The sequence below is a fragment of the Rhinoderma darwinii genome, chromosome 1 (genome assembly GCF_050947455.1).
Source record: "Rhinoderma darwinii isolate aRhiDar2 chromosome 1, aRhiDar2.hap1, whole genome shotgun sequence".
NCBI lineage: Eukaryota > Metazoa > Chordata > Amphibia > Anura > Rhinodermatidae > Rhinoderma > Rhinoderma darwinii.
This window is the reverse complement of record NC_134687.1, coordinates 620,660,380-620,678,376: the sequence shown is the minus strand read 5'-3', so window position 1 is coordinate 620,678,376 and position 17,997 is coordinate 620,660,380. Positions and strand designations below refer to the sequence as shown.

Sequence of the window (17,997 nt, the reverse complement as noted above, 5' to 3'; positions counted from 1 at the left end):
AGCCTGCAAAGAATTTTATTTTCAGTTTCCCAGTACATTAAATGGTGTCAATAGAAAATACAAATCACCCCGCAAGAAATAAGCGCTCACACCTGTTTATTGATGGAAATATAAATAAGTTATGGCTATTGGAAAGCGGGGAGTGAAAAACGAAAATAAAAAAGCAAAAATGGATCAGTCTAGAAAGGGCTAATTCATTTCTAACAAATAAACATTTATGGCCACATGTGGGGTATGGCCGTACTCGGGGATAATTGCTTTACAAATGTTGGGGTTCTTTTTTTTTCCTTTATCCTTTGTGACGTTCAACATTTTAGTGGATTTAATGTTGATATTAATTTTCATGGCCTAATTCTAATAAATTCTGCAAAAGACTTGGGTCAAAATCCTCACTAAACCCCTAGATAGATTCCTTAAGTGGTGTAGTTTCCCAAATGGGGTTACTTTTCTGGGGCTTCCACTGTTTTGATCCCTCGGGGGCTTTGCAAATTCGACGTGGCACCCGAAAACCGTTTCAGCTAAATTTGAGCTCCAAAAGCCAAATAGTGCTCTTTCCCTTCTGAGCCCCGCTGTGTGTCCAAACAGCAGTTTATTACCACATATGGGGGTATTGCCGTAATCGGGTGAAATTGCTTTACAAACGCTGGGGTGTGTTTTCTCCTTTTATTCCTTGTAAAAATACAAATTTCTATGTTTTATCAGAAAAAAGTAGATTTTCTCCCTCACGGACTAATTCAAATACATTTAGCAAAAAAACTGTGGGGTCAAAATGCTAAATATACCCCTAGATTCCTTAAGGGGTTTATTTTCCAAAATGTGGTCACTTTTGGCGATTTCTACTGTTTTGGTCCCTCCAGTCCATTGCAAATGCGACACTGCACTGAAAACAAATCCAGCAAAATCAGCGCTCCAAAATCCAAATGGTGCTCCTTCCCTTTTGAGCCCTGCTGTGGGTCCAAACAGCAGTTTATGACCACATATGGGGTATTTCCGTAATTGGTAGAAATTGCTTTACAAATGCTGGGGTGTGTTTTTTCCTTTTATTCCTTGTAAAAATTACAAATTTCTATGTTTTTTCAGAAAAAAAGTAGATTTTCTCCCTCCCAGACTAATTCAAATACAATTAGCAAAAAAAAACAAAAACGGTGTAGTTTCCAAATTGGGGTCACTTTTCGGGGGTTTTTACTGTGTTGGCACCACAAGACTTTCAAACCTGACATGGTGCCTAAAATATATTAAAAGCAAAAAGGAGGCCCGAAAATCCTCTTAAAGAGGCTCTGTCACCAGATTTTGCAGCCCCTATCTGCTATTGTCCGACACGATGCAGGACCTGTGAGTGACGTCACAGATCTGCACTGTCAGAAGCTGGGCGTTCTGAAGAGAAGTGGATGATACTTCTCGTCAGAACGCCCAGCTAGTAAAAGTATTAAAAACGCCCCGATGTACGCACATAATACACGCCCACTTGGACTTTTACTTTTAAACACGCCCACTTGGACTTTTGCAAGCCTCATTTGCATAACTACAAAAATGGTCATAACTTGGCCAAAAATGCTCGTTTTTTAAAAATAAAAACGTTACTGTAATCTACATTGCAGCGCCGATCTGCTGCAATAGCAGATAGGGGCTGCAAAATCTGGTGACAGAGCCTCTTTAAGTGCTCCTTTGCTTCTGAGGCTGGTGCCTCAGTCCATTACCGCACTAGGGCCACATGTGGGATATTTCTAAAAACTGCAGAATATGGGCAATAAATATTGAGTTGCATTTCTCGTGTAAAACCCTTTGTGTTACAGAAAAAAACTATTACAAATGACTTTTGGCGAAAAAAAAAGAAATTTGTCAATGTCACCTCTACATTGCTTTAATTCCTGTGAAACGCCTAAAAGGTTAAAGCACTTTCTGAATGCTGTTTGGGATACTTTGATGGGTGCAGTTTTCAAAATGGGGTAATTTATGGGGACTTTCTAATATATAAGGCCGTCAAAGCCACTTCAGAACTGATCCGGCCGCTGAAAAAATAGCCTTTTGAAATTTTCTTGAAAATATAAGAAATTGCTGCTAAAGTTCTAAGCCTTGTAACGCCCTAGAAAAATAAAAGGATGTTCAAACAACGATGCAAACATAAAGTACACATATGGGGGATGTTAATTAGTAACTATTTTGTGTGGTTTTGCAATCTGTTTTACAAGCAAATACGTTTCAATTTAGAAAAATGCACATTTTTACAAATTTTGTTTTTCACACAAATATTGAATTTATCGGCCAAATTTTTTAAATAACATAAAGTACAATATGTCACGAAAATAGAGTCTTAGAATCACTTGGATAGGTAAAAGCATTCCAGAGTTATTACTACATAAGGTGACACATGTCAGATTTGAAAAAATCCGGTTTGTCTTCAAGGCCAAAACTGTCTCCGTTCTGAAGGGGTTAAGGGTGGCCATTAGATAAGTGCCGGCCAGACCTGCTGATTTTGGCAGATTAAAATATGTGGGGGATCTCCTGACTCTTACACTAAAGGCAGATGAATTTCAACGCGAGAAATACAGAAATTCTGATTGAGTTCTAGGGCCCACCGTGGGTTTTCTAGTGTTCTAAGTGCTCTATATGTGGCCATTTTTTAGCCACACGTGACCCCAGCATACGGTTTTAACAGGAACAGAAAAGCAAATTATTTTTCCACAGGCCAACAAAAATGTAAAACAAAATAAGGAAGTTCCAGTATAGCCCGGAAATTAGTTTAGGTTCCCCCTCTCCATTCAAAGGCCACAGCGGGTTGGTGTCAGATATGTGTGAGAACGTATTTTTATGACTGGCACTCCGCACTATGTGCATGATGTGAATGGATGATTTATGTCCATGTGTATGGTAGCGGTGCCGATCTCTCCCATGATAACTTTCACACGTCACCAGACCAGACTATTTCTTGAGGACACAAGGGTTTTAGTGAAACTGATCGGGCTGAATGGTAAACAAGATCTCAACTTTGCCTTTTGTGCTGAACAAAGTGCCAAGAATTAAGGATGAATGTCATTGAAACTGAATTGTCTGTAGCAAGACAAGATCTGCAGGGTAAACATGACACAAAAAGCTTTACACATTTTATTATGCTCTTTGTATCCAAGTCCTTTTTTTAATCTGAAAGCATTAAAGAGGCTCTGTCACCAGATTCTGAAACCCCTATCTCCTATTTCATGTGATCAGCGCTGCAATGTAGAGAACAGTAAAGTGTTTTGTTTTTTTAGCCAAGTTATGAGCTATTTTATATATATATGCAAATGAGCTTTGAAATGGACAACTGGGCGTGTTTACGTGTATGACGCTGACCAATCAGTGACCAGTCAGCATCATACACTCATCTACATTGATTTACAAGCAGCGATGTGCAGCCACATACACAGAGATTAACGTGAATCAAGTGTCCTGATAATGAATACACATGAAATCCAGCCTGGACGTCATGTGTACTCAGAATCCTGACACTTCTGAATCTTTTCTGTGAGATTCCAGCAAGGGAAACGAAATCTCGTTTACCTCCGTAATCTCGTGCGATTATGTGTGGCTTGCTGGAATGTCACAGAAAAGATTCAGAAGTGTCAGGATTCTGAATACACATGACGTCCAGGCTGGATTTCATGTGTATTCATTATCAGGACACTTGATTCACGTTAATCTCTGTGTATGTGGCTGCACATCGCTGCTGTGTAAATCAATGTAGAGGAGTGTATGACGCTGACTGGTCACTGATTGGTCAGCGTCATACACGTAAACACGCCCAGTTAAAAACACAATACACGCCCAGTTGGACATAACGGAAGAAAACACGCCCAGTTGTCCATTTCAAAGCTCATTTGCATATATATAAAATAGCTCATAACTTGGCCAAAAATGAACGTTTTAAAAACAAAACAAACGTTACTGTTCTCTACATTGCAGCGCCGATCACATGCAATAGGAGACAGGGATTTGAGAATCTGGTGACAGAGCCTCTCTAAGCTGGCTATACTCATTAGTTTAAAATGGGCTAATCCCGATAAGCTGCTGCTAGAGGAGTCTGGGAGCGGTTTAAAGGGCCTTTTACACTGGCCAATTATCAGGCAAATGAGCATTCAAAGAACGCTCGTTGCCGATAATTGCCCTGTGTAAACAGGGCAGCAATCCGCAGGTGAATGAGCAAACGATCGTATCGTTTTAAATGTCCAAAATATCATCGTTGTCAGCAGCATATCTCCCTCGTGCTGCCGTCATGATAGAAATGTATGGGGACGAACAATCGGAGTAACGAGTGCTCGTCCCCATATTAGCACCTTGTGAAAGGAGCAAAAGAGCGCCGATCCACGAGCTGTCTCATTGATCGGTGCTCGTTTACATGGCCCAGGACGGGCCGTGTTATACCAGCTTAAGGTGGCCATTGAACTTCAATGGCTGTCAGCCAAATGCTCGATCGGCCTACAGCTATTCGTCCCGACCGTCCCCAGCCGCATACACATTCATTCTCAGTTCGGTCGGTCGAGCGTGCGTGTGTTCTCAATGGGGAGAGTGAAATAACATTTTTTTTTTTTTTTACATGCTGAAGAAGATCACAGTAAAGGGCAGCGGGGCTGAAAACGAACTCTGTGTAGCTCCTCTCCTCGCTGCCGTTATGACCGTCAACATTCCTACCTGTAGTCTTTGTATTTCTAGTCGGTGGAGAGAGGAGCTGTCAGCACATATAGGAAAGATGGGCAGCCACTGTCGGAGCGATAATGGTGGCCATATTGGTTACTACCGAAAGGGTTAATTCTCACATTTGGGAAGTGTGGCCTGTTGGTGATGGTAGTGATTAGTGATGGTAGGGACTCCTAGATCTCCTCTAATCCAAAGTGCTCTTCATCTTCTTGTATACTATATAACTGGTGATATACTTTCTGTACTTGCTGACTGTTTCCACTTCTCATGTCGATATGAGGTCAGGGCTGATACAGTGTCCTCTGACCCTGTGATTGAGCTGATATCTGCTTTATTTTCAGTGTTGAGAGCAGCTCACCCCAAGAATGCTACAAGCCGTGGAGCTACATCCCGAAGGGCATTATGCCCATCTTTTGGCGTGTGGTCTATTGGACATCCCAATTTCTTACCTGGTGAGTATGCGTAGCAGAAAGGGGTTTAGGTTTGTCCTCCGATCAACTGATTTCCAGTAATACCAGTATCAAGACCTCTGCTATCAGAGTGTTTATGGGTTGAAAGAGAGGGTGAAACTTATAAACGCCATTTTTTAATGCAAAATGAGACTCTATTACAACATAACAGAGGAATGACAAGTTATATACAGTGAATAAGAGGATATCCACCGTGTATGCCATAAACTTCTGATAGATGTGGTGTCCCCCATCTATGTCGAGAGTGAGAGTCCCCCCGACCCTCACCGGCTGTTGCATCACATTGGAGAATGAATGAATGGAGAGGTGAGACGTACTGGGACCCGCATCTATCGGACATTTATGGCATATCCTATGGATATGCCATAAATGTCTGAGTTGACAATACCCCTTTCACAACTTTAAGACCTAAAGATAAGTTATTTAAGTGCACCTAAAGGAATACATAAAAGTAAAATATACACATTTGACAAAGATAGCTATCGTGAGAAAAGGAGGGATTGTTATATAACAGTAGAGGTAAAGTGGATCCTGTAGGGCCATGGTGGAAAGGCCATGCGGGGTATTTGGGACATATCCGGGCGGATCACATTGTGCAATATGGGAAGACTGAATCCACGTGGTCCATACAGTGTGAAATTTATCCTGGAGACTCTGTTGTAGCTACGAGAGCTTCTTAAACCCCATTGTGTTTACTACTACAATACAAGAGGATCAGCCAGACCAGTTCTGGGTGGAATGACTCCTTTATTGTATATCTGAAATAGCGTAACCTTACTGTGCCTCGTAGCAACCAATAAAACATAATTTCACTGTAATAAACCACCTCCACTTCTTCATGGGCTACACGCTGCCGACGTCGAAAGTAGATGTGTGGTGGGCTGGCTTGGTGGGTATATAAGGTGTGCCATAGGCTGTCTGATCACATATCACTCGTTGTTTCCATGGGTAAAAGGGGTGATTTATCAGAGTTGCAATAAGGGATGGTTATAGATTTTCGGCCCAAGGGTGGCAGTATTTCTCAAACAGCGCAGCTTGTGAACTGTTCGCGTGCTGCTGTGGTGAAAGCGTGGAAACGGCGGAGAACCACGTGTCATTGATGTGAGAGGTGAACGTCCGCTACGAAGTTGTGCGAGGGCCGAAGACACGCTACGGTGGGGCAGCTCACCGTGAAAATCAACCAGGGGGTTACCAGACGGGTGTCTGAAAAAAAAAAAACAGTTCAGTGAACCCTACTGCGTATGGGGCTCCGAAGAAGACGGATGATCACTGTTCCTAGCGGATGATCACTGGTCCTAGGCTAACAAAGGTGCATCAGAAAAAAAGCTTCAATATGCACAACCGTATCGTAATTGGACCACCAATGATTGGCAAAGGGTTGCCTTCTCTGATGAGTCACTTTTTCTGCTTCATCGAACGCATGGACGTTGGCGTGTCAGGCGAGAAACATCAGAGAATAAACACCCGGCAACCATTGCTGGAAGAACACAAGCCGGTGGCGGCAGCGTTATGGTCTGGGGAAGTTTTCCATGGCATTCTCTGGGCCCACTCATCCATGTGGAAGGCTCTGATCCGATTTGGGTATGAATCCATCGTTGCAGATCACCTCCACCCATACATGCTGTTTGTCTTCCCTGGTGGGGCAGATGGAATCTTCCAGCAAGACAATGCGACATGTCACACGGCCAGAAATGTCCGACAGTGGCTGGAAGAGCACGACCAAGACTTCCAAGTACTTCCCCGGCCCCCTTATTCAACTATGGGTCCGCCACGATCACCTTGTTCGCTCTATGAATGCCACGCACCCTGCAGCAAATGTGGGATTCTCTGCAGTCCGCGTGGCGCCAGATACCTGAGACATCCTACCAGCACCTTATGGAGTCACTCCCAGCCCGTCTGGCTGCTGTCTGTGCTGCACACGGCGGTTACTATATCTCACCCATACAGATTAGACTGACCGGTCTTTCCTGTAAACATGCCCATGCCTACCTGCAAATGTAGCCCCTCAATTTTGGGGATTTAAAGGTTGTCCAGGTTAAAAACAAAACCTGGCTGCTTTCTTTTAAAGTTATTAAAGTTAAGGGGGAAGAGGGGTAAGATGCAATACAAGATACAACCCATGGATAATTGTGCTGCTGTTTCTAGAAGAGAGCAGCCATGATTTTCCTACTCCTGTGCAACCACTTGAAAGGGCTGTTCCCTATGACAAACTTTAATGGCATATTAATTCTATATACTATAAGTGTCTGACTGGTGGTACTTTGACTACTTGTATCCTCATTAAATCCCCAGAATAGTCATGCCTAGTCCTTGTTCTCAACACAGAAGCGCTTGTGCATGCATGATCACGTTCTGTTAAATGGCCATCAATATTAGATTAGTGGGGATCTGACTCTCCTCACCCCCTTTGATCATGGTTCTGCCCTTCATTCAAGTGAATGGGATAGTGGTACAATACCTTGCACGGCCGCTATAAATGTAACGGCGCCTGCAAGTACGAGACAGGAGGAAACCATGAAGATCACAATCAGAGTGGCCGCTTTAAACGGCGAGTTGGACCCCTAACAATCTAATATTGTTGGCCTATTCTAAGGATAGGCCAGCAATTTTAGGAACCCGGATAACCCCTTTAAAGTCTAAGGCCCATATTACACATGTTGACCACGCTGACACCACAAAGCGGACGTTTATGGCGTATCTAATTAAATAGTTGTCATGTGAAAACACCTATGTCCACTTTCACAGCCTTTTTTTTTTTTTTTTTGTCCCAATTTATCTAAAAAGAAAATTAAGGAATTTTGCAAATAGTCTTGATTTAAAAAAAAACTCCCAATTGTTTTCTGTCTACAGCTCCAATGCAGATTTATCCCTCTACATGGTAACCGACTACAAACAGACCCTGTGTAGTTTGATCCTGCAGTCATACTACCTCCTTCTGCCCTCTACTACTTGTTAAGAAGGGGATGGATGGAAGGCAATAGGACTGCAGGATCAGACTACACAGGGTCTGTTTGTAGTCTGTAACCATGGAGACAGGTCTGCACATACTGCTTTTATAACTGCGTGTGTCTCTCTCGCAGGATTCTGTTGCCCTTCATGCAGTCTTATGCGCGGTCTGGGGGCTTTTCGATCACAGGAAAAATTAAAACTGCCTTGATTGAAAATGCCATTTACTACGGCACATACTTGTTGATCTTCGGCGCCCTTTTAATATATGTTGCTGTCAACCCGAAGTTTCACCTTGAATGGTAAGAAGTCTGTAACTGATATCTTTGTTTTTACTATGCACATTTTCTGTCCTATTGATTACATGAACATATTGCCATTATTTAACCTCTTAGGGCTCATTCAGACGAGCGTATATGTAGTCCGGGTGACGGCCGTTAAAATAACGGCCCGTCACGCGGACTCATGTATGGTGTTAAAACGGAGCGTGTGAAGATTCTGTGAAAAAAAGGACGTCCTATTTTTTTGCACTTCATGCATCCCTCCATAGGCTCTAGTCTATGGGGGATGCGTAATAACGCGTCCTGCACGGGAGCCGCACCTCAGACGTGAAAAACTGTCGTTTTTCACGTCCCAGGTTGGCTACGTTCGTCTGAATGTAGCTTTAAGAACTCGGAAGATTTTGGCCAGGGACTATTTTTATTTTATTTTTTCTGCCTCACCGAAGAACCATAACTTTTTTTGTTGATCTAGTAGTGTGACTCCTTTTATTATGCTCATGGCTGTCACTATAAAACCGATCATGGTTGCCGGGGCTGAGAATTTTCATGGTGTGTTTATGTATCATTCATTGATGCTGCGACTGCTATTAATTACGACATCTCAGGGGTTAAACGGTTGTAATCGAAGCTTTCTCCAATTCTGGTCGTCTCCTTGTATTCCGGTGCAATAACAGCCGGCCCATATGCATACGGCTCACGGCGGCAATTATCATCCATATTGTCCCCTTCTCCAAATCTTCTATGCAGTGGTAAATAGGACCAGCAAATTGGAAAAACACCAGAATACGAAATAGATATTCGCTTTTCAGGAGTGTGAGAAAGCTGGGTGTCCCTATAGCAGCTGTAATATCCCAGAGCTAACTAAAAAAAATGGTGTGTTAGGAATGCTATTCACTGAGCTGCTAATCTTATATGAACTTTGTTCTTGTGTTTTTAGGTACCAGCTGCAGACTATAGGAATAGCTGCCGCCAACACTTGGGGTCTTTTCCTCCTCGTGTTGCTCCTGGGGTACGGCCTGGTAGAGATCCCGCGTTCCCACTGGAACGGGGCTAAGAAAGGCTACCTGCTGATGAAGACCTACTTCAAAGCCGCCAAACTCATGACGGAAAAAGCAGACGCCGAAGAGAACCTGGAGGACGTCATGGAGGTGAGGTCTCCATCGTCTGCCGTTGTGTCCTCACCTCCATCATCACTACAATATTTTACCCATTAATCTCACGTTTCATCATTTTTTCTTTTCATGCAGGAAGTCCGTAAAGTGAATGAATGTATAAAGTACAACCACCCCTTGCGGAAATGTGTTGACACCATTTTAAGAAAGGTAAGAAACGTCATAGTAATGTGCCACTGGCATCCTGCTGCTGTTATCCTGGCCATTAAACCCCTTAGATGTCATGTCAATAGCGACTGTGACGTCTGAGTGGTTTTACAGAGGGATGGCGCTCCCTGTAAGGCTATCGGCACCACCCCAACGCCATTGCAGGGTGCCATTGGGTTGCCATGAGGGTTGCCTAATAAAGGACCCCAGGCTTGCCATGTATGTGATTGTATTAGGCTGTGCCAAGGGCAAGGCAGGGTCTAATAGGATGTCTGTCAACTTAACACTGACAAAAACACTTACAGCCACTTTGAGGTCCAAAATAGGCTGGTCCTTAAGGTGTTTAATAATCAACAGGTAGAACCCGGCACTGTGTATGCAACGCGGATATTGCTGCAAACACATTTCCAATACAGCTTGGCGCATAGATGTGCTGCATACGGGGTACTCTATGCTCCTGGAGATAGGCTATATCCTGCAGAGAGCAACTTACAAATCTATATATGCACCTTGTCCATACACTGCCAACCCCCAAGTTCTTGGCTCAGGGATCAAATTTTTAAAGGGATTGTTCAGTTTAGAAAAAACATTTTCATACACCTTATTGGGGAATTCCAAGTTAATAGATGGGGATTCTGAACAGAGGACCTCCATCTCTTGGCCAGGGTGGAGAGCGGTTATAAAGAGCTTCTCTCTCTGGAGGACCCGTCCTGTCCTGCATTATACAGACAACACATTAATATTAATGGATTCAGTAATACTTAATTCCCCCTGTGGTGGCGCTGCATGGAAATTGGTTTCAACTGTGTTTTTATTGAAAATTTTTCAACAACATACATATAACTTAGAGCAGCATGAAGGGCCATGCAATTCACATAGTAAGACAGTAACTTTCAATAGACAGACAAAACATCTGGGAAAAAACACAGGGGTTTAAGGGGGTGAGGAGGGGGGGGATAGTCGGAGCTCCACCTACCACCTAATCTTGAGTTCCCTGTATCCAATACTTGTCCCACGGGTCCCACACCACTTTGAACCTGTCCAGTTCATTGTCAATAGAGGCCGTCATATGCTCCATTGTACGTATTTCCCTAATTCTAGTTACTAAGTCGATGTGGGAGGGAGGGGTTGTCTGTCTCCATTTCCATGCTATCAACGTCTTAGCGGCTGTAAGAAAGTGTCGAAAGAGTCGAGCTGGTGATTTCCCCAAAGACCTAGGGGGAACATTTAGGAGGTAATGAAGAGGGTCTAAGGGAATATCCTGCTGCAACACCGCCAATGCCAAGTTCTTAACTTCCAACCAATACTGTTGTACCAGTGAACAGCTCCAGAAAATATGGAACAGATCACCTCTCTGACCTCTACATCGCCAGCAATCCGACGGAATACCCGGATTGAAGCTATGCAGAAAGGCAGGGGTATGGTACCAAAACATAAGGATTTTATATTGGTTTTCCTTATATGCAGTGCAGATGGAGGTTTTAGCTGCTTGCGACCAAATAATCTGCCACAATGAGAGCGGGATGGATTTATTCAGTAAGGCCTCCCACTTCAACATGTATCTATGCCCAGGCGGAGGGGAACCCTCCGGGGATAGCAATAATGCATAAATGGCTGAGATAAGCCCCCTGGTGGTGGTAGCATACCGACATAACCTTTCGAAGCTTGTAGGTGCAGTAACCCGCGTGGATCTAAAAGTTTGCTGCATGTAATGTCTAACCTGAAGATAGTGAAAGAACGCAGCGGAGGGAATATTATGATGTTTTTGAAAGTATGAAAACGGGTGAAGCTCTTGCGTGTGGGGATCAACCATATCAGCCAGGTGAAATACCTCAATTCCCGTCCACAATCGGACTATTCGGGAGGTAGTGCCCCCCGGGATAGTGGGAGTGTAGAGTACCGAAGTCAAGGGCGGGCAACCCGATGCCAAATGGAAGCGGTTTTTACAGGTTTCCCACACCTCCCTTTGAAATCTCATGGGACCCAATAAAGATGCAGTCGGCATTACTAGTGGGTCACCCCATAACAGGGAGTTTGGGTGGACCGGGGCCATCCATAGCTTCTCTATTTCGGTCCATTTATTGTACGCCCTTAAAGACACCCAGCTGGGTATGCGACGGAGGTGTGCCGCCCAGTAGTACTTCACCACGTCAGGGACCGATAGCCCACCCGCAGATCGACCCGATAATAAAACTGATTTCGGAATTCGATGTCTGCCGGAGTGCCATATGAACCTGAGGATAGAAGACTGCATAGCCCGCAATTCCTTCATAGGTACTGCTACCGGCAAAGTCTCAAAGTAGTACAGTAATTTAGGGAGCAAGGTCATTTTGACCGCTGCTATGCGCCCAAAAAATGACATGGGAAGAGGATCCCACCTGGCCATTAGCTGACGTAGCTCTACAAACAGAGAGGGGAAATTAGCCTTGTAAACCGACGTATAGGAGGGAGTGAGTTGAACTCCTAAATAAGTCAGGGAGGTTTCCTTCCAGTTGTAGGTGTAGTTGTGTTTGAGTAGCTGGAGCTCCTGGTGTGGAACATTAAGAGGGAGCGCTTCCGTTTTAGATGTATTAGTTTTATATCCTGACAGCCTCCCATACCTACGGAGAACTGTAGTAAGGTTAGGGAGGGAGGTATGAGGTTTAGTGATAGTCAAGAGGACGTCATCTGCAAACAGGGAAACCTTAAACTCTTTATCTTGTATCTGGACCCCCGCTATATCCCTGGATTTCCGTATTTGAGCTGCTAAAGGTTCTATGCATAGCACAAATAAAAGTGGGGATAGGGGACACCCCTGACGTGTACCATTCCAGATTTGAAACGGAGGGGAGGTGGAGTGTGGGAGTTTAATTGCCGCTGTTGGTTTGGAGTAGAGACCACGCAGTGCTGTCAAATAAGGGCCCGAAATCCCAAATGAATTTAGAGTTTCGAACATAAATGGCCATCCCAAGCGGTCAAACGCCTTCTCTGCATCTAGACTAAGAAGGATCGCCGATTCCTTTTGCTTTTGGAGGGCATCAATGAGGTCAAGGGCCCTTCGTGTGTTGTCTCCTCCTTGCCTAAGAGGCACAAAGCCCACTTGGTCTTTGTGAATCAAAGAAGGGAGCCAAACATTGAGTCTATTAGCTAGAAGACGGGTGAAAATTTTTAGATCCGAATTCAGAAGGGCTATGGGTCTGTAATTGGAGCACTCTGCGTGGTCTCTACCCGGTTTAGGGATCAGCGTGATATGAGAATGCAGGAATGTTTGAGGGATGGGAGAACCCTGTAGGAATTCATTAAATAACGAAGCCATCCGTGGAACCAAGATCTCTGCAAAGGTCTTATAATACCCATATGTAAAGCCATCTGGTCCAGGGGCCTTACCACTAGGGAGGTCCTTCAATATATCAAACAATTCCTCCGCAGAGATCGGGGCATTCAGGGATGAAAGCTCCTCATCTTTCAGTTTAGGGAGAGCACAGGAAGAGAGATATGCTTGCAGCGTTTCCCTCCGACGAGCCGGATCAGGTGGTAAGGTATTTGGCAGGTGGTATAAGGATTTATAATAGTCATGAAAAAGTGTGGTTATCGTGTCTGGGTGATGCTGGAGTATGCCCGCCTTATCCCGAACCGCCTGTGGAGTACGAACAGTCGCCTGATCCCGCAATAGTCTGGCCAGAAGCGAGTGCGCCTTATTACCTTTGTCGTAATATTTCCTTTTTGTGTATAGTAATGACTTTTCTACCCCCTTCATAGCTAAGTCCTTGAGTTGTGCTCTAGCCTCTATCAATTTCCGTAGTGTCGGGACCGCCGGTTTAATCCCCATTTCTCTCTCCAACTTAGTAATTGTCCGATGGAGAGCCACCCGCTTGGCCCGAGAGTCTCTTTTCAATCTAGATCCCATTACTATGCATTGCCCTCTCATCACCGCCTTATGCGCCTCCCAAAGAGTGGATACTGAAGGAACCGATCCCTCATTAAGTGGCTGCATGGAAATTGAACAATTAGTGCCACAGATCACAACTGATCGCTGGGGGTGCAATGAACATAGCGAATTGCCAACATTATCAACATTGTATTATATAAACAGGACGTGTCTGATTGTCACATATCGTTCTTTCTTTGCATTGTCTACAAGGCATTATTTCCATGTTTATTCGGTAATTAAAATCCGTTCAGTGGCATAGTGCTCCTTCCCGGCTGGAATTGAGCGTAGCAAACAGTCGCTGATATTACTCGTCCTGTCCTTACCATAGTCTATGAACAGTGCCTATTACTTGCACTTGCTCCGCGAAGCCACTTCTGCTTGCCCGGGAGAGTAATTTTATGAACATGTTGCTTTCTCTTATAAGACCTGGAGTAAAATGGGTTATCCGTAGAAAATAAGCACTTGCTTATTTTATTAATCCTATAATTAGAGTTAAACATGCTTACAAATACTCTCTTATTTTCAATTTTGCTAAAAAATGGGAAATAAAACTCCAGGTGTTCCCGCATCCTCCTGTAGTTTACAGCTACATGATGACGCACCCACACGTGACTTTTTTGGCTGCTTCCTACTCCCCTTTGGTGTCGGTGCGTCATTGACGTGTGACCAAAAGAGGCTGGCACTGCTACTGATCATTTCTTAAGTCAGCCCGTTCGTTATCTAGTTGTGGGCAGCGACTAGGCTGCCGTTAGGGCAGTACTGTATCATGGTACAAGTACATAGTGACGCCGTGAACCCCGCCCGCAACCCTGAAGTTTGGTTGGCTTTTGGTCTACGATATTAGGGATAGGTTACTGACATTGAGATATTTTTTTTTTTTTCCTCCGGTAATTGCCGATTAGCTTAAGTGAGTCATATTGTATGTGTCTGGCTTTTTTTTTTTTTTTTAAGGCCGTCGGATAACCCCTTTAAGCTGGCCAAAGATGTGAGATACATGTCAGCCGAATTTGCTGATTTCAGCGGGACCGGCCGATTAATGTATATGGGGATATCTTGTTCTCCCCCGACGGTAGATGTTGTGGAAAAGAAGGATCAGGCGTGTTGTATTTCTACATGCCCGATCCTTACTTCCCATTGGCGATAAGCTGCCACCAGAGGTGTCTATTGGCGACTTTAATGAAATTATTTAATAATTAGTTAAATAAAATGTTTTTCTTTTTTTTTTTCACTGCTGTATCTTCCCAGTGTCCTACTGAGTACCAAGAGAAAATGGGAAGAAACATGGATGACTACGAAGACTTTGAAGAAAAAAATATCAACTATCCTAGTGAGAAGACGCTAGTAAAACTTCATAAACAGGTAACAAACAATTAAGAATGAGCAGTCTGTTTATAAGACTGACCTTAAAGGGAATGTGTTGCCAGAAAAACATGTTTGTTTTTTTTAAATTAAACATTTAGTGTGTAGGTGATTAAACATTGTTCAAATTTTTTTAATTTTTTTCACGATTCAGGAAATATTATAAATTAGATTCTAATTTATAATATTTCCCATTGCTGGTCACTAGATGGAGCTATTCCCAAAATTGCAGCATTGCAAAATTGGGTAAAAAGCCCTCGCTCTAGTGAGCTCTCAGCATCCCCCCCTCCTTTATCCTGGCTAGTGCCGGGATAAACGAGGGGTTTGAACGGTGTACCCTCCTACACTGTGTGTCGCCATTTTTTGAGCTAACACACAGTGTAGTAGGTTTACATACAGTAGTAAATGTACACAAACACGAACATACATTGAAATCTCTTACCTGCTCCTGCCGCCGCGGCTCACTCCGGCCCGTCCGCTCCGTCTGCTGCCGCTGGTCCAAGTGCACAAGTCCGGAAGCCGCGACCGGAAGTAGTAATCTTACTGTCCGGCCGCGACTTCCGGTCCACAGGAAAATGGCACCGACGGCGCCAATTTCAAATTGGACTGTGTGGGAGCGGCGCAGGCGCAGTTCCCACACAGACGGCGTACACCATAGTGGATGGGACGGGAGCCGTTCGCAGTCCCTATGGGACTGTGGCTGCCGTATTCCATGTCTGTATGTGTCGTTAATCGACACATACAGAAATGGAACAAAAAATGGCAGCCCCCATAGGGACGAAAAAGGGTAAAAATAAGAAAAAGTAAAACACAAACACACAAATATAAACGTTTTTAATAAAGCACTAACCTCTTTAACATATGAAAAAAAAAATTGTGATGACACTGTTCCTTTAATCTAATGGCTACCTAAGGGCTAGAAAGAAGAGGAAGATACTATGGAATCGCCTTTTAGATGTGAACGATTCATTCTCGCTAGGATATGCCAAACATTTTAATTGGTGGGGGTTCGACATTGGTGACCCACGCCAATAAGGAGAATGAAGGGACAGAGATCCCCTGCGTGTTCCCTCTGGCATAGCGGCGCCGCTGGCCGCCCACTTTGCAGGAATTTGTAACCCAGTTCCATTTAAAGAGGCTCTGTCACCAGATTATCAAATCCCTATCTCCTATTGAATGTGATCGGCGCAGCAATGTAGATAACCGCAACGTTTTGTTTTTTTTGTTTTTTTTAAAAACGATAATTTTTGCCCAAGTTATGAGCAATTTAATATTTATGCAAATTAGCTTTTCAATGGACAACTGGGTGTGATTTCTCGTTTTACCAACTGGGCGTGTAATGTGTTTTTACCAACTGGGCGTTGTGAATAGAAGTGTATGACACTGACAAATCAGCTTCATACACTTCTCATCGTTCCCGCCCAGCTTCTTTCACTGCAGACACACAGCGTGACGTCACCCACAGGTCCTTCAACCTTGGCGTCGGACAGAGAAGATACATGGGCTCCAGCCGTCGGAGAAGGGAATATTCTCGTCTCTAGGGAGTTTACTATGCTTACCTGCACACGGTGATGCTGCTGCAGATTCAACTGTACTCTCTCGGACGCCTGGAGCCGATGTGTCTTCTCTCTTCCGACACCAAGGTTGAAGGACCTGTGGGTGACGTCACGCTGTGTGTCTGCAGTGACAGAAGCTGGGTGGGAACGATGAGGTCACCCACCGGTCCTTCAACCTTGGCGTCGGACGAGAGAAGACACATCGGCTCCAGGCGTCCGAGAGAGTACAGTTGAATCTGCAGCAGCATCACAGTGTGCAGGTAAGCATAGTAAACTCCCTAGAGAAGAGCATATTACCTTCTCGAACGGCTGGAGCCCATGTATTTTCTCTGTCCGACGTCAAGGTTGAAGGACCTGTGGGTGACGTCACGCTGCAGTGAAAGAAGCTGGGTGGGAACGATGAGAAGTGTATGACTCCCAGTTGGTAAAAACACAATACACGCCCAGTTGGTAAAAACACAATACACGCCCAGTTGGTAAAAACACAATACACGCCCAGTTGGTAAAAACACAAAACACGCCCAGTTGGTAAAAACACAAAACACGCCCAGTTGGTAAAAACACAAAACACGCCCAGTTGTCCATTGAAAAGCTCATTTGCATAAATATAAAATTGCTCACAACTTGGGCAAAAATTATCGTTGTTCAAAAAAAAACAAAAACTTTGCTGTTATCTACATTGCAGCGCCGATCAGACTATGTAGGAGATAGGGCACTTATAATCTGGTGACAGAGCCTCTTTAAGTGAATGGAGCTGAGGTGCAATTCCCTGCAGAGTGAGTGGCAGGGAGTATTGTGTGCAGGCAAACACTCACACTCAGAACGATTTGCAGAGCTTAGCTACCTCTGTGGCAGATTGACCCTCATCGAACAGTAAGCGATAGCATTTCTTTGCGATATACCATCACTTTCTATGATAAGACCCCTTTAAACTCCCCTTTCACACCACCTTTATTATCATTGCTTATGTCTAAAACTCTTTTACTATTTTGTTGACAGGCGATCTATTCTGTCCAGAGACATAACCGCACCCAGGTCCAGTGGCGAATGCTCCTGGAACAAGCGTTTCACCTGGAGGATGTAGCAAAAAACGAGACAAGTGCCGCCAAACAATTTGTACATACCTTCCCACCTCAAGAGCCAGAAAGCTGGATCACCAGGCATTTCTACACTCCCGCTGTTGGTATGTAGTCTAACCTGTCCGTCCTGAAGATATAATACAAGATCATTTTTGACCATTTGTATTAGATTTAAAGTCCACCTAGCATTTCATATTGCTGTTTATGTGAAACGTTATACTGATGTGGCTGGTCCTGGCATATAAAATCTTCAGTTCTGCCTTCTTTCTCTGTGTAGTCAGTAAGTTGTAGGAACGTAGCTTACGACCGCCGCAAATTGATTTGAAATCTTGGAGCCACTTAAAATGAGGAAATGCATTATGATCCATTCCATAATATGTGATTATCAGGAATGCTCACTTTGCAAATG

The 17,997-nt window shown here is 44.0% G+C and overlaps 1 protein-coding gene across 2 annotated transcripts in view; it reads left to right on the top strand.

Annotated features, from left to right (window-relative positions):
* Positions 1 to 17,997, top strand: part of LMBRD2 (LMBR1 domain containing 2) — a 55,355-nt gene that overhangs the window by 13,228 nt on the left and 24,130 nt on the right. For both annotated transcript variants that reach the window (XM_075841966.1, XM_075841970.1), the window contains exons 4-9: positions 5,010 to 5,120; positions 8,219 to 8,386; positions 9,303 to 9,513; positions 9,613 to 9,687; positions 14,840 to 14,953; positions 17,509 to 17,692. In XM_075841966.1, the coding sequence (XP_075698081.1) occupies positions 5,010 to 5,120; positions 8,219 to 8,386; positions 9,303 to 9,513; positions 9,613 to 9,687; positions 14,840 to 14,953; positions 17,509 to 17,692 (863 nt within the window). The remainder of the gene's footprint in view (positions 1 to 5,009; positions 5,121 to 8,218; positions 8,387 to 9,302; positions 9,514 to 9,612; positions 9,688 to 14,839; positions 14,954 to 17,508; positions 17,693 to 17,997) is intronic.